This window comes from Salvelinus fontinalis, chromosome 21 (assembly GCF_029448725.1).
Source record: "Salvelinus fontinalis isolate EN_2023a chromosome 21, ASM2944872v1, whole genome shotgun sequence".
NCBI classification, from domain to species: domain Eukaryota; kingdom Metazoa; phylum Chordata; class Actinopteri; order Salmoniformes; family Salmonidae; genus Salvelinus; species Salvelinus fontinalis.
Genome location: NC_074685.1, coordinates 44,965,137 through 44,985,712, shown reverse-complemented (window position 1 = coordinate 44,985,712; position 20,576 = coordinate 44,965,137). Strand labels below are relative to the sequence as shown.

At 40.4% G+C, this 20,576-nt stretch overlaps 2 protein-coding genes across 5 annotated transcripts in view; one reads left to right on the top strand and one right to left on the bottom strand.

The window, feature by feature from the left end:
- The window catches only part of wrn (WRN RecQ like helicase), a 43,072-nt gene extending 37,509 nt beyond the window's left edge, over positions 1–5,563 (bottom strand). The window contains exon 1 of one of the 4 annotated variants that reach the window (XM_055875436.1): positions 5,427–5,563. Coding sequence is in view for 1 of the 4 variants with exons in the window: in XM_055875433.1 (XP_055731408.1) it covers positions 257–263 (7 nt within the window). In the remaining 3 variants the exon portion in view is untranslated. Of the gene's footprint in view, positions 1–256; positions 699–5,426 lie in introns of those variants that run through there. The other 3 variants (XM_055875433.1, XM_055875434.1, XM_055875435.1) reach the window with 3 other exon arrangements.
- Positions 5,564–11,723: 6,160 nt separating this feature from the next.
- purg (purine-rich element binding protein G) lies at positions 11,724–20,126 on the top strand. Its single transcript, XM_055875432.1, has 2 exons — positions 11,724–14,898; positions 14,974–20,126. The coding sequence occupies exon 1, from the start codon at positions 12,204–12,206 to the stop codon at positions 13,224–13,226; it is 1,023 nt and encodes a 340-aa protein (XP_055731407.1). The 5' UTR covers positions 11,724–12,203; the 3' UTR covers positions 13,227–14,898; positions 14,974–20,126.
- The last annotated feature ends 450 nt before the right edge of the window (positions 20,127–20,576 follow it).

Here is a 20,576-nt window from a genome sequence, read left to right as displayed (position 1 = left end):
GTAGAATACAACACTGTGGCATGAGTCCTTCCTTGTTTGCAACATTTTCCTCTTTTGCAAATACAGCTTAAAAATCAGATTGTATTCCTTAGTAAGCTAAATAAACAGCAAATATGTTGCTGGTGTAAAATAAATCTCTTTACAAGGACAGCTGTCATGGCTAGTGTCGTGTTTCCATCTTTATTATAGGCTAACGTTTGCATTTCAGTCTGAAATTGTTTAGCATTGGCTAAAACACATGTGCATGCGCTGATACCTGTCATAGCAGATATTTCCAACTTTCCATTGTTAATCCAACAGCTGCCAAGTTGTTAGTTAGGTGGCTAACGTTCTCTAATGTCACATCAAGGGTTAAGGTCAAGAATCCGTGCTAGTTTGCTGAATTCAACGCAAACAAACGTTGTAGTTGACTTGCTTGACTGTTTACTCGTCATGTGCTATGCTGGCTGCATTAGCTAGATAGCTATTGTTGTCTACTTTCCTGTGTTTCCATACTCACTCACGGTGGTTAGCTAACTCCAGAAATGGTTCACGTATATTCTTGGCTAGCTAGTATCTAACGCCTAGTTAACGTTATCTGCCAAACATGCTAACATCTCCCGCCGTATTCTTCTTCTTCTTTTTGATTTGTAGTCCTTTTTTATTCAATATACTCGAGAGTTGCTGCCACATACTGTTTTGGAAGATGAGTTGCATCTACGTAACATTACAGCACCTATTTGTATTACAATTGTGGTTACAGTCGCTGAGGAATAACAATAATATGATCCTACATTAGCTGCACTTGTGAAACAAAAGCGCAGTCATATATCAGTCATCATATCATAACCCTTTTTCTGAGCGTTTTAATCATTAAACAGATCCCGGCTTTCGGTTAAAAAAAATATCTAACCTGTTGAATAAATAATTATTTAATGGTTTATTTTAAGGATGTATGTTATGAAGACAACATTCATTTCGTTATTATTACAAATTATAAACTGGGTGGTTTGAGCCCTGAATGCTGATTGGCTGACAGCTGTGGTATATCAGACCATATACCATGGGTATGACAGAACATTTATTTTAACTACTCTAATTACATTAGTAGCCAGTTTATAATAGCAATAAGGCATGTCAGGGGTTTGTGGTATATTGCCAATATACCACACCCCCTCGGACCTTATTGCTTAAATATACCACGGCTTTCATCTATTCAGCATTCAGGGTTCAAACCACCCAGTTTATAGTTAAACGATAATGCACGAGGGGGTGTGGTATATGGCCAATATACCACGGCTAAGGGCTGTTCTTAGGCATGATGTAACGCGGAGGTATATTGACCATATACCACAAACCCCCGAGGTGCCTTATTGCTATTATAAACTGGCTACCAACGTAATTAGAGCAGTAAAAATAAATGTTTTGTCTTACCAGTGGTATACGGTCTGATATACCACGGCTGTCAGCCAATCAGCATTCAGGGCTCAAACCACCCAGTTTATAACAGACCGTTGGTAACCAGTTTATAATAGCGATAAGGCACCTCGGGGGGTTGTGGTATATGGCCTCTGCGTTCCGTCGTGCATAAGCCCTTAGCCGTGGTATATTGGCCATATACCACACAACCTCTGGCCTTATTTCTTAATTATAGCATACAATCACTCAACTGGAGTTATTTAAGCAATAAGGCCTGAGGGGGTGTGGTATATGGCCAATACCATGGCTACGGGCTGTTCATATGCACGAAGCAACACAGAGTGCCTGGATACAGCCCTTAGCCGTGGGGCGGCAGGAAGCTTGGCGGGTAGGAGCATTGGGCCAGTAGCCAAAAAGGTTGCTGGATTGAATCCTTGAGCTGACAAGGAAAAAATATGTAATTCTTCTCCTGAGCAAGAAAGAATGGGTTGCGTACACAGATGCAGACCAAAAAGACTGAACAACTGGGTTGCGTCTCTAGCAACCGAACTGATAGAACAAACGACCACCCGGCTTGGGTAGCAACCCTAGATTTGTGTCGGGACTATATCTTGTTGAAGGATGAAATAGTATGAATTTATTTATTTATTTTATTTTACCAGGTAAGTTGACTGAGAACACGTTCTCATTTGCAGCAACGACCTGGGGAATAGTTACAGGGGAGAGGAGGGGGATGAATGAGCCAATTGTAAAGAATAAATTCATCAAAATAACGTTTCAACCAATATTTGAATATGTTGGTAACCCATTGTATAAAAGTGATAATGCCATCGAAGCCGGTGTTTGGAGGATATATTGGCACGGTTTGCCGGCCTCGACTTCGTCTCGGGCCTAACAACACCTGTGCCAATATATCCTCCAAACACCGGCGTCTCTGGCATTATCCCTTAATAAGAAACTTGGTGGCTCAAGCCCTGAACGCTGATTGGCTGACAGCTGTGGTATATCAAACCGTATACTACGGGTATGACAAACATTTACTTTTACTGCACTAATTACGTTCGGAACCAGTTTATAATAGCAATAAGGCACCTCTGGGGTTTGTGGTATATGGCCAATATACCACGGCGATGGGATGTATCCAGGCACTCTGCGTTGCATTGTGAGCAACACTAAGGTAACCTGCCTAAATGACTACCGACCCGTATCACTCACGTCTGTAGCCATGAAATGCTTTGAAAGACTGGTCATGGCTCACATCAACACCATTTTCCCAGAAACCCTAGACCCACTCCAATTTGGATACCGCACCAACAGATCCACAGATGATGCAATCTCTATTGCACTCCACACTGCCCTTTCCCACCTGGACAAAAGGAACATCTATGTGAGAATGCTATTCATTGACTACAGCTCAGTGTTCAACACCATAATACCCTCAAAGCTCATCACTAAGCTAAGGACCCTGGGACTAAACACCTCCCTCTGCAACTGGACCCTGGACTTCCTGACGGGCCGCCCCCAGGTGTTAAGGGTAGGTAACAACACATCCGCCACGCTGATCCTCAACACGGGGGCCCTTCAGGGGTGCGTGCTCAGTCCCCTCCTGTACTCCCTGTTCACTCATGACTACACGGCCAGGCACGACTCCAACACCATCATTAAGTTTGCTGATGACACAACCGTGATTACCGACAACGATGAGACAGCCTATAGGGAGGAGGTCAGAGACCTGATCGTGTGGTGCAAGGACAACAACCTCTCCCTCAACGTGATCAAGACAGAGGAGTTGATTGTGGACTACAGGAAAAGGAGGACCGAGCTGGGGCTGTAGTGGAGCAGGTTGAGAGCTTCAAGTTCCTTGGCGTCCACATCAACAACAAACTAACATGGTCCAAGCACACCAAGACAGTCGTAAAGAGGGTACAACAAAACCCATTCCCTCTCAGGAGACTGAAAGATTTGGCATGATCCTCAAAAGGTTTTACATCTGCACCATCGAGAGCATCCTGACGGGTTGCATCACTGCCTGGTATGGCAACTGCTCGGCCTCCGACCGCAAAGCACCACAGAGGGTAGTGCGCATGGCTCAGTACATCACCGGGGCCAAGCTGCCTGCCATCTAGGACCTCTATACCAGGCGGTGTCAGAGGAAGGCCCTAAAAATTGTCAAAGACTCCAGCCATCCTAGTCATAGACTGTTCTGTCTGCTACCGCATGGCAAGCGGTACCGGAGCGCCAAGTCTAAGTCCAAGAGGCTTCTAAACAGCTTCTTCCCCCAAGCCATAAGACTCCTGAACAGCTAATCAAATGGCTACCCAAACTATTTGCATCCCCCCCCCCCCCTTCTATGCTGCTGCTACTCTCTGTTATTATCTATGCATAGTCCCTTTAATAACTACATATTACCTCAATTACCTCGACACCGGTGCCCCCGCATATTGACTCTGTATTTCACTGTAAGGTTTACACCTGTTGTATTCACCGCATGTGACAAATTAAATTTGATCTGATTTGACTAAGAACAGTCCTTAGCCGTGGTATATTGGCCATATACCACACCCCCTCATGCCTTATTGCTTAATTATAACATGGTATTGATGAATACTTGTTTCTGATTGGCTTGAAGGAAATTCTAGAGTATGTATTATTTCACTATAATACACGGTACATTTGCATGGTAGAATTCAATGGCTATAGTTCATTCTTATATGTTCTATGTTTTGCTGCTATTGAAAGCAGAAGTCGAATTGAAAATATTATTGGCATTGTTGAATTATGTGGTCCCATGTGGCTCAGTTGGTAGCGCATGGCCCTTGGTTTGATTCCCACAGGGACCATTACAAACAGATAGGAAAATATACAACAGTCAAACGTTTGGACACCTACTCATTCCAGGGCTTTTCTTTATTTTTACTATTTTCTACATTGTAGATTAGATCTGGTAACTGAAAATACAAGGGAAAAAAACAACTTTTTCTTTGTTGTACCATCATCTTTGAAATGCAAGAGAAAGGTCACACATTCAGCTAGGAAGCTGTTTACATGGTGTCCACAAGAGGGCAACAGTGTATGTGCAAAATTTCAGACTGATAACTTCAAGAATAAGCAAGCTACATTACATTTTATTTATTTATTTATTTTTTCACCTTTATTTAACCAGGTAGGCTAGTTGAGAACAAGTTCTCATTTGCAACTGCGACCTGGCCAAGATAAAGCAAAGGAGTTCCACACATACAACACAGAGTTACACATGGAATAAACAAACATATAGTAGACAAAGTCTATATACGGTGTGTGCAAATGAGGTAGGATAAGGGAGGTAAGGCAATAAATAGGCCGTGGTGGCGAAGTAATTACAATATACCAATTAAACACTGGAATGGTAGATGTGCAGAAGATGAATGTTCAAGTAGAGATACCGGGGTGCAAAGGAGCAAGATAAATAAATACAGTATGGGAATGAGGTAGTTGGGTGGGCTATGTACAGGTGCATTGATCTGTGAGCTGCTCTGACAGCTGGTGTTTAAAGCTAGTGAGAGAGATATGAGTCTCCAGCAGTTAGTATGAATTCACCCAGGTGTTCTTCACGATTTGCCCAAATGTACCCAAGTGGCCTCCAAGTGGCCGAATTGGTATATTGATACATTTTCAAGAACATAACTATAGAAAACATACAAAAATGTTATGCTAATAAAAAATACAAGTTTACACACTCCCAGGAATGTCATAAATGATGGATCCTTAGCATCCCTACATAAAATGTACTAACAGGAGATGCGACAAGAATGCTGATCCAATGTCTCCAAACACAGAAGTGAAATATTTAAGATAAGGGCCAAGTTAGCAGCCAACACTGATCTAATGTCATAAGTGAACACACCACAAACCACACACAAAGTTTAAATATATATATATATAGATAAATAAATAAATGTACACACTATTTACAATGACAGTATTTAGAACACCCTCTACACAAGATTGTGCTGCTGGTCCCAAGTCTCTTTTTGCTGTAAAGCACTTACCATCCTCTTCTTGTAGGCTGGCTGGGTATTCACACCTCTAGATGGCTGGGCGGGGGTTTGTTGTGGGGCCAGAGAGAGCAGCAGTCAGACTAAGCGGGGGATGGAGGACTTGAATGTGGTCTCTTTGAAGTCAGTCAGAATATATTTTTTTAAATAGGTAAGAACGCAAGTTTATTACTTATTTTATTGAATCTTTATTTTAGCAATAAATCAAATAAACAACAACATATATATTATATATAGTGGAGAACACTGGTAAAGTGTGTGTACCAATTTTTATTTGTATTTTTTGTATTAACTTTAGGCAAGTCAGTACAAACTCTTATTTACAATGACGGCCTACCGGGAAACAGTGGGTTAACTGCCTTGTTTAGGAGCAGAACGACAGATTTTTACGTTGTCACCTCGGGGATTTGATCCAGCAACCTTTCGGTAACTAACCTCTAGCCTACCTGCCGACCCATTAAATGACACCAATAAGAAGACACTTGCTTGGCCCAAGAAACACGAGCAATGGACATTAGACCGGTGGAAATCTGTCATTTTAGTTCCAGACGCAGAGTAGGTGAACGGATGATCTCTGCATGTGTGGTTCCCACCGTGAAGCATGGAGGAGGAGGTGTTATGGTGTAGGGGGTGCTTTGCTGGTGACACTGTCAGTTATTTATTTAGAATTCAAGGCGCACTTAACCAGCATGGCTACCACAGCATTCTGCAGTGATACGCCATCCCATCTGGTTTGCGCTTAGTCCCACTATCATTTGTTTTTCCAAAAGTGTTGGAGTGCTGTATCAGATGACCTGGCCTCCACAATCACCTGTTTAACACAATCAGCTATTCTATCACAATCACCTGTTTAACACTTTTTTTTGGTTACTACATGATTCCATATGTTTTATTCTACAATGTAGAAAACAGTAAAAATAAAGAAAAAACCCTTGAATGAGTAGGTGTGTCCAAACTTTTGACTGGTACTGTATTCACTCACTACTGTAAGTCTGGTAAATTACTGTAAATATAAAATGAATTCGATTTGTCATAATGGCAAGTTAGTACTGATTGTTTTGTTAGATAAACTAGCAAGTCTGTTTGTTTGGTTACCAAGGCAACTACTGTAGCTATCTTGTAAACGTGCTAGCTACTTCAGTGGATGCAGAACACACTTCTACCAGCAAATCGACGCATTTCAGGCGGCAAATATGTTAAATTATAGCCATGGTATAAATAATCAACCCGGGGCTCTATGCGTTCGCTAGAAAATAATTAAACTCTATGGATGGTGTGTTCCATGACGCGCATTTTCCATAGAACACATAGACCCTCGTTGATTATCTCTTACCTATTTTATCATCTGTTCGAAACCAGTTGCGTTGTTGAATTCAGAATGTTATTTTTTTAGTCGCGGGGAAAAACTGGATGGAACATTTGCATATAACGCGCTAAAACATCACTTTATTCCGGTAGCCATTACGATATTTTCTCAATCAATTATCATGTTTGTCCCTCATTCACGTACAAAAAAAATTGGTAGGCCTTTATATGTTGCAGCATCTAAATCGATGGTGACGGCTAACGTTATTGCAGCTATTCTATCATACTTTATAAAGGCAGTTATTTGCACTAAATTCACTTGCTGTGTCAAATAAAATTGTTCATCTCAAACTAGGTTGTCTGTCTCTTTATCTGTGGGATTTCGCTGCTGGAGAGGAAGGGAGAGTTGGATGCCCAGTAAGCAAAATAACGTCTAAAATACGTATTTTCCAGACGTTGAATTTAGGTTCATTTTAGGTTCTGAACGAAAGGAGCACAAGATCTACAGCTGCACCATTGAGAGCATCTTGACTGGCTGCATCACCACTTGGCATGGCAACGGCTTGGAATCTGACCATAAGGAGCTACAGAGGGAAGTGTGTGTTGCCCAGTACATCACTTGGACCAAGGTCCCTGCCATCTAGAACCTCTATACCAGGTGGTGTCAAAGACTCCAGCCACCCAAGTCATATACTGTTCTCTCTGCTACCGCACTGCAAGTGGGACCAATAGGCTCCTGAACAGCTTCTACCCCCAAGCCATAAATCTGCTTACATTTAATCAAATGGCTAACGGATTATTTGCATTGACCCCCTTTTTAAAAATATATGTACAGAACCAGTCAAAAGTTTGGACACACCTACTCATTTCAGGGTTTTTCTTTATTTTTTACCATTTTCTACATTGTATAATAATAGTGAATACATCAAAACTATGAAATAGTGTTTTGACAAGGTAGGGGTTGTATACAGAGATAGCCCTATTCGGTAAAAGACCAAGTCCATATTATGGCAAGAACAGTTCAAATAAGCAAAGTGAAACTCCATCATTACTTTAAGATATGAAGGTCAGTCAATCAGTCAAGAACTTTTAACATTTCTTCAAGTGGGTTGCAAAAAACATCAAGCGCTATGATGAAACTGGCTCTCATGAGGACCTCCACAGGAAAGGAAGACCCAGAGATAATTCTTCTGTAGAGGAAAAGTTCATTAGAGTTACCAGCCTCAGAAATTGCCGGTCAAATAAATGCTTCACAGAGTTCAAGTAACAGACACATCTCAACATCAACTGTTCAGAGGAGTCTGCGTGAATCAGGTCTTCATGGTTGAATTGCCGCAAAGAAACCACTACTAAAGGACACCAGTAAGAAGAAGAGACTTGCTTGGGCCAAGAAACACGAGCAATGGTCATTAGACCGTTGGAATTCTGTCCTTTGGTCTGATCAGTCCAAACTTTAGATTTTTTGTTCCAACCGCCGTGTCTTTGTGAGATGTAGAGTAGGTGAACGCATGTGTGGTTCCCACTGTGATGCATGGAGGAGGAGGTGGGAAGGTGTGGAGGTGCTTTGCTGGTGACACTGTCAGTGATTTATTTAGAATTCAAGGCGCCCTTAACCAGCATGGCTACCACAGCATTCTGCAGCGATACGCCATCCCATCTGGTTTGCACTTAGTCCCACTATCATTTGTTTTTCAAAAGGACAATGACCCAACACACCTCCAGGCTGCGTAAGGGCTATTTGACCAAGAAGGAGAGTGATGGAGTGCTGCAAGAGATGACCTGGCCTCCACAATCACCCAACGTCAACCCAATTGAGATGTTTTCAATCAATCAAATACACATGTTTAGCAGATGTTATTGCTGGTGTAGCAAAATGCTTGTGTTTCTAGCTCCAACAGTGTAATAATATCTAACAAGTAATATTTAACAATACACACAATCTAAAGTAAAGGAATAGAATTAAGACTATAAATATTTGGATGAGCAATGTCAGAGCGGTATAGACTAAGACAAAGTAGAATAGCATAGAATTCAGTATATGCATATGTAACAGTATAACTTTAAACCGTCCCCTCGCCCCGACACGGGCGCGAACCAGGGACCCTCTGCACACATCGACAACAGTCACCCACGAAGCAGCGTTACCCATCGCTCCACAAAAGCCACGGCCCTTGCAAAGCAAGGGGCAACACTACTTAAGTCTCAGAGCAAGTGACGTAACTGATTGAAATGCTACTAGCGCGCACCCGCTAACTAGCTAGCCATTTCACATCCGTTACACTCACCCCCCTTTCAACCTCCTCCTTTTCCGCAGCAACCAGTGATCCGGGTCAACAGCATCAATGTAACAGTATAACTTTAAACCGTCCCCTCGCCCCGACACGGGCGCGAACCAGGGACCCTCTGCACACATCGACAACAGTCACCCACGAAGCATCGTTACCCATCGCTCCACAAAGGCCACGGCCCTTGCAAAGCAAGGGGCAACACTACTTAAGTCTCAGAGCAAGTGACGTAACTGATTGAAATGCTACTAGCGCGCACCCGCTAACTAGCTAGCCATTTCACATCCGTTACACATATGAGGAATGCAAAATATGGCAACATTATTAAAGTGACTAGTGTTCCATTATTAAAGTGGCCAGTGATTTCAAGTCTATGTATATAGGGCAGCAGCCTCTGTGCTAGTGATGGCTCTTTAACAGTCTGATGGCCTTGAGATAGAAGCTGTTTTTCAGTCCCTCTGCTGTTTCCTGAAGGTTTGGGATGAGTTGGACTGCAGAGTGAAGGAAAAGCAGCCAACAAGTGCTCAGCATATGCCGGGAACTGCTTCAAGACTGTTGGAAAAGCTTTCCAGGTGAGCTGGTTGACAGAATGCAAAGAGCGTGCAACGCTTTCGTCAAAGCAAATGGTGGCTACTTTGAAGAATCTAAAATATATTTTGACTTGTTTAACACTTTTTTTTGGTTACTACATGATTCCATATGTGTTATTTCATACTTTTGATGTATTCACTATTACTGTACAATGTAGAACATTTTTAAAAATAAAGAAAAACCCTGGAATGAGTAGGTGTGTCCATACTTTTGACTGGTACTTTTTGTTAGATATTACTGCACTGTCGGAACTAGACACACAATAACTTCACTACGCTCGCATTAACATCTGCTAACCATGTGTATGTGAACAATAAAATTGTATTTGATTTTTACTGTATATATATATACAGTGGGGCAAAAAAGAATCTGCCCCGTGCACTTTCACATTTGTGGCCTGCTGGAGGTCATTTTGCAGGGCTCTGGCAGTGCACCTCCTTGCACAAAGGCGGAGGTAGCGGTCCTGCTGCTGGGTTGTTGCCCTCCTACGGCCTCCTCCACGTCTCCTGATGTACTGGCCTGTCTCCTGGTAGCGCCTCCATGCTCTGGACACTACGCTGACAGACACAGCAAACCTTTTTGCCACAGCTCGCATTGATGTGCCATCCTGGATGAACTGCACTACCTGAGCCACTTGTGTGGGTTGTAGACTCCGTCTCATGCTACCACTAGAGTGAAAGCACCGCCAGCATTCAAAAGTGCCCAAAACATCAGCCAGTAAGCATAGGAACTGAGAAGTGGTCTGTGGTCACCACCTGCAGAACCATTCCTTTTTTGGGGGTGTCTTAATAATTGCCTATAATTTCCACCTTTTGTCTATTCCATTTGCACAACAGCATGTGAAATTTATTGTCAATCAGTGTTGCTTCCTAAGTGGACAGTTTGATTTCACAGAAGTGTGATTGACTTGGAGTTACATTGTGTTGTTTAAGTGTTCCCTTTATTTTTTTGAGCAGTATATTTATATATATATATATATATATATATATATATATATATATATATATATATATATATATAGAGCACGGACTCTTCCATTGGCTTTATGCACACTCACTGGACTCTACCCACACATTTACACATACTACACTGACACTCCAACACACACACACACACACATGCATATTGACGCAACACACACACACTCACACATAGACACACTTTCACACTCTTCACATATGCTGCTGCTACTGTTTATGATCTACCCTGATTTTCTAGTCACTTTTACCCCTACCAACATGCACTGTACATATTATGTAAATTACCTCTACCTCGTACCCCTGCACATTTACTCGGTACCGGTAGTCCTTGTATATAGCCGTGTTATTGTAATTTTATTGTGTTACTATTTCCTCACCTCGTACCCCTGCACATTGAGTCGGTGCCGGTACTTCTTGTATATAATCTAGTTATTGTTATTTTATTGTGTTACTATTTCCTTTTTTTATTTAGCAAATGTTTCATACGTTTTAATTCTGCATTGTTGGGAAATGGCTCGTAAGTAAGTATTTCACTGTAAAGTCTACACCTGTTATATTCAGCGCATGTGACAAATAACATTTGATTTGATTGGAAAATATGTATTTTCCGGATGTTGAAATCAGGTTAATTTTCGGTTCTGAATGAAAGTTTAAAAGACATCATTTACAGATGTTGAAAATAAGAGTTTCTACTGAATTACCAAAATGTAAATGTAAAAATAATCACTTGCAAAACATGCTTGGTATTATTCTAATGAGCTCCGCCCCCAAACAAGTTCAAATTTGATCAGTCAGGACCAGACCAAATCTGAACTAATCATAGATGTCTAGGCTGTTTCACAAGTTTGAACAGCACAGTACAGTATGCCACAGTTCAGCACAGTAGAGAATGGTACAGGTCAGTAGAGTTTTATTCAGTAGTTTAGTTCAGTAGAGTACATTAGCGTAAAGTAGGGTACAATACAGTACATTATACTGTACTATACTCGACTTTTATTTATTGACTGGATCAAATCTGAACCAATTATAAACGTCTAGGTTTGTGCCAAATGTGGTCCGGACGTTGAACTCAAGGCCGGTCCTGACCTCACCAAAAACCTCACAAAAAAAAAAAAATGGCTGATCCAGACAGGACCAAAAAAAGACGTCCAAAAGACGTTGGTGTTGGTCCGTGCTTGGTGGGTGGGTTCATTGGGCTCATCAAGCCGCTGCTACCGAAGCAAGAGACCCTGGATTGGACGATTTCTCCTTTCATTTCAGTAGGCTAGCAGCTTTCATAGCCTCTTAGCAGACGGGGGAGAAGTGTCAGATGCAGGGAAAGGGGTAGCTAGGTAACCCGGCTTGTCAAGGTTTACGATGGAAATGGCACCAAACGTTACGCTTGACCTTTAATCAGGACACAGAAACTCGATCTGCTGACGATTCCTGCCTAGTATCTGCCATTTTTACGTCATTCGAGGCATTTTTCAAACGTGTTAGGCTACTATAGCCACAAGCTGGCAGGCTAGCTAGCTAAATTAATATGCTTAACGTTACCTGAAAGAGAGCATGTTGGCTATTAATAGATAAGCAAATTTTCGTGTGCTAACTGTGGTGGAAACGAAATAATTATGGCTGATACATGTTCAAGAGGGATGGAAAGAGGCAGAGGAAGGATTACATCAGATTCTATGACGAGAGGCGCATATCCTCAACAGTATGTTCACCCTGGCACACAGCAGCAGGGCATAGACATTCAGGAGCTTGCCTCTAAACGTGTCGATATCCAGAAGAAACGGTTTTATTTGGACGTAAAACAAAGTGCACGGGGCAGATTCCTAAAAATTGCAGAGGTTTGGATTGGAAGAGGCCGCCATGATAACATCAGGAAGAGCAAATTAACGCTGTCCATGTCAATGGCACCCGATCTACGATATTGCCTGGGTGACTTCATCGATTATTACGCTCACATTGGGTTGCGAGGTGGCCTGGTACCACGGCCAGAAGTGCAGAGCAATGGCCAGGGCCGCCCCCAAGATTCCCGCAGAAGACAGCAAGATCACCACCACGCAGCATCAGTATCTCCCACCGGCTCTGCGGTGTCGGAGGAGCATACTCATCGCGTCCTGAAGAGTGAATTCATTGAGAGAGACAATAGAAAGTACTATCTGGATCTGAAAGAGAACCAGCGAGGCAGGTTCCTCCGCATCAGACAGACTGTCAGCAGAGGACATGGCACCATGGGTTACTACGGCCAGGGCATCGAGCAGACCATAGTGTTGCCGGCTCAAGGGCTAATCGAATTCAGAGATGCACTGTCGCAGCTTATTGAAGACTACGGCGATGGTGATGCCACGGATGAGCGTGGAAGAGGCAATAGGAACCACGAAGAATCCCCCGAGCTTCCCGAGGCAGAATCCTTTCGAGTGGACAATAAGAGGTTTTATTTCGACGTTGGTTCCAACCGGTACGGTGTCTTTTTGAAGATTAGCGAGGTACGACAGCCATACAGGAACACCATAACAGTCCCCATGAAAGCCTGGGCCAGATTTGGAGAGAATTTCATCAGGTATGAGGGGGAAATGCGGCGAATTTTCACCTGTCACGAGAAGAGGACAGAGACTCGCGAGGACGGTGAAGACCAAGAGGATTGACAATGGCATGCTATGGTTGTTAGAGGTTTCTAGTGATGGTGGGTTAAAACGGAAAAGGTAAACGTGACAATATCCTAGTTTATAAGAAAAAGTATTCTCAATGTACCTCTATAATACTGTACTGTATGACTATTGTCAACTAGCACTTTTACATTTTTTCATGGTTATTGTGTTTCATTCGTATATTTAGATTATGGCATCCGTTTTGAAATCGGTGCAGGAGGACGGGTTGCCTATTCTTGCACAATGAAAACTGATATACAAAATGCTAGATGATGATATAGCTAGGTCATTTATATGAAGCGTAGAAAAATGTTTCGTTGTGGTCGACTGTCCATTTAAAGAATTGCAGTGTGTGTGTGTGTGTGTGTGTGTGTGTGTGTGTGTGTGTGTGTGTGTGCGCGCGCATGTGCTTGTTTGAGTGAAGAAGAAAAAAAGGTGAGCCCCATATACCTCAGGGTGAGACATGATAGTGTACAACTTCCGGTATTCCACCAGCATTGGCAGTGGGGTGTATTGTAAGATTTACTGCTGAAGACTAGACATGATATTGTTGTTAAAACATCAACAATCATTTGCTCTGTGCAGTTAGTATTTAATGATTGAGGATTTAATCTTAGTATAGAATAAACAAGGATGAAGGATTTTGGGTATTGTTATCTGTGTGGTTTGGGCACTAACCAAATAATAATAATAATAATAATAGTACTTGATAGAAATGCACACTAGCACTAGCCTGAACTCCAGAGCCTGTTTTGCTAACATTCCACTCCTTGTACTCCGTGTCATGCTAAACATGACATGACATAGCAAAGAGTGGAATGATTACTCAAACAGACTGGTACCCATGCTACACTACTATGAGAATATGTATCTTTAAACAATGTCTGTCTGCAAAATAACCATCTAATGCCTATATGAAAGATATGATTCATGGGCTTAGATATGATATACAAAGTGGGAGATGTCAATCAAGAAACTGTTGATCAGCAGTGATGCTGTAATTTCTTAGTTATAACGGTAGTGTCACATCACCTCATATACATTCACACACAGCTTTGACAGAAAGATAGGCTATTATTCATGCAATCTACTTTTTATCGCACCACCAAGCACAGTAGAGGTTCATTCCATGTTTTTGGGATGCACCCCAAATGGCACCCTATTCCCTGTATAGTGCCCTACTTTTGACCAGGGCCCATAGGGATCTGGTCAAAAGTAGTGCACTATAAAGGGGAAAACGGTGTCATTTGGAACGGAGTCTTGGTGTAGCCTTAAAACTGCTCATGTTCCAGAATTTCAGTAAAGATTCTGATGCCTTCACAAATCTTGCAATGATACTTGAAACATTGAGATCCAGCCCATGCAGCTATCAATACACCCCAGATACCCTTACTACTAACAGGTGCAAATTAGTCTGTGTCCCCCCCAAAATTATCATTATCACATTGTGTATTTTAAAAGTTATTTAATGCATTTGACTGTGTCATTTATTAACATATTAACAAATTCATTTTAAGTGAAAACCAAATTTCTCACTTGGATTTTCTGATGATCTGCTATACAATATTTTTAGTGTCAAGTCATGCTGAGAAAAGCTCCTAACACAGGTCATCTTTAATGATATAGGCTTTGTTGCCTATGTGTTAATTAAGCAATAAGGCACGAGGGGGTGTGGTATATGGGCAATATACCATGGCTAAGGGCTGTTCTTATGCACGACGGAGTGCCTGGGCACGGCCCTTAGCCATGGTATATTGGCTATATACAACAAAACCCAGAGGTGCCTTATTGCTATTATAAACTGGTTACCAACTTAATTGGAGCAGTAAAAATAAATTTTCTGTCATACCCATAGTATACGGTCTGATATACCATGGCTGTCAGCCAATCAGCATTCAGGGCTCGAACCACCCAGTTTATAAAGAGTCTCTACACACGTAGAGGCTGGTTAGGCAGCAGACAGTTTAGCCCTTGTCACAGGTACCTCGGAGATCTTGAAATGACAGGTGATATATTGTTGACACATTTTAGACCTCTGGAGCTTTTACTATAACATTTTTTACTAGGTCTGGGAATTGCCAGGGACCTCACGATATTATCACAATACTTAGGTGCCGATACGATATGTATTGCGATTCTCACGATTCTATATGTATTGCGATTTGATGTTCCAAATGTATTGCTCACCATATGTCTGCTGCAGAGAGACAAGAGAGTGTCATGAGTAAACAAGTTTTGATCAGTCAGGGTAATAAAATGGCTGAAAACAGGTTGGCTCAGTATTTAAGAAGATGGAGAACAAGCTATAGGAGGAAAGATACCAGAGTTTTGGCGCAGATACAGCCAACTAGCGCTAGCTAATGCTATCTACAGTAGCAAGAAATATCTATAATATTGTCAAAAAATAATATTGCGATATGTAACTGTATCGATTTTGTTTTAAATATTTTTTTTAATCCATTAATAATTTTCATCATTTAGGGTCTGTGTCCACGAAACCGCTCCATAGACTTAATGCCAGATATGTTGATGGGGCTGATATGGTCAGTGATATGAAATATCATATGCTGATGACCTAGCTAATCCACATAGGATACACCTCATTGGTCTGAACACCTCTTCACATGCCTGCTAGACAAATGATCTTGCAGTACTAGTAAGGGCTTAACAATTGTTTGTACTAGTTGTAACCAACATTCTGTGCTGAAACTCCTATTTTACGTTTCCCTTGCATCTGGTGATAAAGGATGTATGAAATAGGCGTTCATATTTCTTCATTGTTTTCCTTTTGGCTGCAACTCCCTAGCAACTATGCCCCCTTGCACAAAGTCTATAAAACGGTGGTTCTTCTGCAGAGCTTAAATGGACAAATGTCATTTTCTGTACATTTTGTCCCGCATGGAAGATCCATTGGAGAGAACAACCTAATAGAAAAGTCAGAATGCATCATGCTACTGTCACATAGGTTTCCACAGTCTGTGTTAAGGCATATTGTGGTTTCAAATGAATGCAGTTGACTGAATCTTGAATCTCAAGGAAAGAGGTACTTTGTATATTATGAAAAAAGGATAGGTCAATAACAAAAAAAAAGATGAGGTTAAAAATCGTTGTCTCTAAAACAAAACTTTAACATTATGATTTTTGATATCTCAAAGACCAGTATTTTATTTTAAATTCTTAGTGGTAGCAATCCGAACCATAGTGCATGAAAAGCGCAAGGATAGTCTGGTTATTTATAGTTTTTTGGTTATCTTAATGTGTGGTATGGAAATTCCACTTGAATAATTGCATTGACCTATTCCAACATTAAAAGTTTTACAACTCATTATAGAAAAATAATTCGAAGCACAACTTTCCTACAACATTCGTTTCGATTCTCATACTTAATCAAAATGTGGAATATATTACATTTGTTCCCATATGCTTTAATTTATATCAACGTTTTAGAGTGCAGATGCCCCGTGATGTTGTGTTTGAGATTATAAGGCTGATCACAGTATCTTTGGGGCAAAGTAAGAGAAAATTTGGCATAGGCTATAAACAATGGCTTTTTTCCTCTCTTGGAGATGGAGAGAGAATATGAGTGGGGATGCACAGCTTATATGCTCTTTAAAACACAAGCCTCCCTAAGAAAGCACTTAAAAAAAATAAAAAGCAGCACTTCCCTCTGTTTATTACTGTTTATTACTTAATTTACATGGAGGGACCACATGATCCATGCATTGGTTTAACTTTGACGTGACAATCATGCACTTAAATTACCACACCATAAGGCTAATCTTCTGCTAGATGTTGATATTGCCTATTTTAATCTAAATAAAGCTGCACTTAAAGATAAACTGACCCAGATAGTGGCCATGAAGTTATTAGCGCGCCCTTCTGCTCCTAGTCTTGTTTTACCTGAACCCACCGTGACCCTTTTTAAAAAAGGTCTTACAGTGTAAAGGCATTGTTTTGTCTACTTAGATTGGGTTGTTGTTAAAGTAAGGGCAGCTAGCAATGGCAATGTCCAATGTGGTTGATATCTACCTTAAATTCTCAAAGTTCTGACAATTTAGTAAATATACTTGAGCTTTCGCTGTTTTCTTGTGAAATTATACAAAATGAAATGTCCATACCTTTCTGACTGCTGTAGGCGTATGGTTAAGACAAACGTTCTTTGAGTGTAACTTGTCTTGTTTGATTGTCAAATTTAAGGATTAGATCCAAGTTGTAGTGGTGTCGTGATGATAAGAAAATTAAATGAATTTACAGTTCCTTATGGTTGCAGCAAAGGTTATCATTTCCAATGCAAAGTACTCAATTGTTGTACATTTGGAGCTAATCACTTATAGAAAAAATATGTTGTTTTGACATAACTGCAAATGCTACAGATCTTGCTGCAAAAATGTCCCTGAACCATTTCATGTGGGTGGAACTATCAACCCAACATGATCAAACAAGCAAGCACTTTAGATTACGTGCACACAGGTTTCCTCTTCCTTGTTATTCTACCAAACAAAAATATATGAAATTAAGTCAATGATAAATTCTATGGAATTAAAGATGAAAGATATATTATACTGTTTTATTCCATTATATTTATCTGGTATATTATGTAATGCTTTCTGTAGTTCTTATTATTATTATTTTTGCAATCTATTAAGGACGTTGTATTTCACAATTGACTCCACAGAAAATACAGTGACGTACCGGTATTATCCAAGAAAGACATGGTTAGAATGAATTGAATTGACTATTCCGTATTTGTAGCTTGCCTGAAAGCCATACTAGATCATGTGTGGGCCTGATATCCAACTAGACTTAGGCAGGTGTTTGAATGGTCAAAAAGTCTTTGTAAGAACAAACAAGGTCATCATTGAAGGCTGAGTTAGTCTCTTAGAAATCACTTGAATCAATTACATTTGGACTGTTATCATCCAAACAAAAGGTTTACAACCTTTTAGCCTTAAAACTTCTTTACAATTTGGTGCTAATGTTTTGATTAGGATTATAATTTTACTCGTTTTTAGAACAAATGGAAAAGATTACCTGTCAATCTTGTGAAAGAAATAAGAAGGATATGTTAATTGCAACAGATTTCTATTGCACAAAACACCAATGATGTTCAAGCATGTTTAGGAGATTATAATTTCAAAAGCATAGGCTACTTAGCACTTGAGCTCCACAAAACACTACTAACCACCTAACTGCAGTAGTGACAATGAAGAGAAAAAGAGTCCCGGCTTCACTTGGGAAAAGTGATGGCGTATTTACATATGTTTCTAATTTTATTGTTGTGTAGGTAGCGTGCTGTGAAAAAGTCTGGGTATTGAAGAAGCTTTGTCGATTTTGTTTCTTTTGGCTTTTGTGTTTATCATGGCATTACTGCAGTGGGATTTTTCGAACTATAACTGTCTATGGTAATGATATAAAAATGAAATAGTGAAGCAAAAATGTTTAGTGTATCTTTGGATAAATGTAATGTACAACATTAGCGTGTCCTATAGAATATTATATGACTCAAAACAAGAAAGCAATTGTTTAGTATTCTAGAACTTTCTTTAACCTGTGTACTGTAATACTTCATGTTCTACATGTATGAATATCCATTTATTGCCTTGTAATGTTTGTAAAAGATTGCAACGTTTAGAAAAAACCTATCTGAGAAAAGAAAAGTTTAAAAAAAAAGTTTATGCATGCCAACAGTTGGGTCTTAAACTGAAAACAGGGGGGGGGGAAATTGACTATAAAAAATGGTGCTATATGATAAGATATAAAGGTGCTCATATGAAACCAAACTACATGCATGCAAAGAGGACATTTCAAAAGTAGGATTTAAAAAACTTGAAGTTGGACATGTTGTGCACTCACAAGATGTCTTCCCAGAACACACATGGTAAAGTGCAACTGTAAATAGCCTACTGTCAGTGGAAGCCTCGTCATCAATTAGGACATGTACTACCAACCCGTTGCCACCAGAGTGTCATTTGTACTGGCCCCAGGGAGAGTCCGTCATTACTACACAATTTAGCAAATTGTGTTTGCTATAAGCAAAAGACATCCCTACAGCTAGACAGATGGGAGACAGAGACCTGTATCTCCTACCGCTTTCAAAGCAGTTAGTACCAAGGTGACAAGATACTTTAGCCAAAGGAAATAGTGATCGGATCAGTGATGCCTATTTACAGTTACCCTGCCTCTGTGAGTATGCTCCAAAAGATCTATAGACAATCTAATGATATATATTTTTTTTTTATGCTAATGATTCAAATGTTTGTCTTTGAATAGCTTTTACATGTAGCAGGGTCCGGAGAGGGTAAAGCTGAAGAGAATGCAGTCTTCAAAGGGTTATGATCAGTGATTTATATAAACACTACATGACTGATAGGGGTGTTATGTTGAAGCCACCGTACCGCCATCTTGGTACTCCCCCACCATTGGAAGCTATTCATTTATTAATGTCTACATTAGTTTTTGCCACATTTATTCTATTACAGACAACTTAATGCATACTTTTAAATTATAGAATGTGAGCTAAACATAAAGTAAAAAATATATAGTATTTTCCTTAAAGTATAGTTTTTTGAGATTACTGATGTTACTCTCCCCACTACAACAACAAAATACTTAAATACATGCAATTTTGTCCTTGAAACATTGAAATATTGTAGAATTCCATTCATTCCTATGGAGGACAGCGCCTACTGGGGAGTGTCAATATGGCCGATACATAGCGTCAACAATCCAGGGTTTATATACATCATTGGTTATGATGCGGTCTTGGAAAATGAAACAGGTTCTCATGGCAACAGATGTATTGCTTTGAAGGGTATAGATGAACATGTGGATGTTTTACAGTTGTATTAACCATCATTCCTTTTATTTTAGTGTTCAATAAAATTTTCACCAGATTAATCCAGTTGTGAAGTATGTTTCCTGTGCTCGATTTTAAGTTTGGTACCACTTTGGAATACATGTCCCTAAAACATACCCTGCTGGAAAATCCAGCTTGACCAGCTCAACCTGGTGACCAGTTAAACCAGTTTGGCTAGCTCTAGGTAGATTTTAAGAGATGGTAGCTGGTAACTGGTAGCTGATTGACCAGCCCCTTCCAGAAAAAACACATGAATGTCACCTGGCCACGTGTGAACTGTTCCAAAATACATGTTTTCATGTGAAGTTAATGTGATAACATGAGGCAACATGTAAAGCAACATGTGATAACATAAAACTACACACGTGATCATGTAAAACTTAACATGAAATCATGTGATTTTTCACGTTTTTGTCTGTAAGGGGCTAAAACCAGCTCGACCATCTACTAGCTAAAACCAGCCAGACTATCTACCAGACCAGACCAGCCAG

Excerpts from the sequence above, each read along its gene's own strand:
- purg (XM_055875432.1), top strand. The coding sequence starts at position 12,204 with ATGGCTGATACATGTTCAAGAGGGATGGAAAGAGGCAGAGGAAGGATT.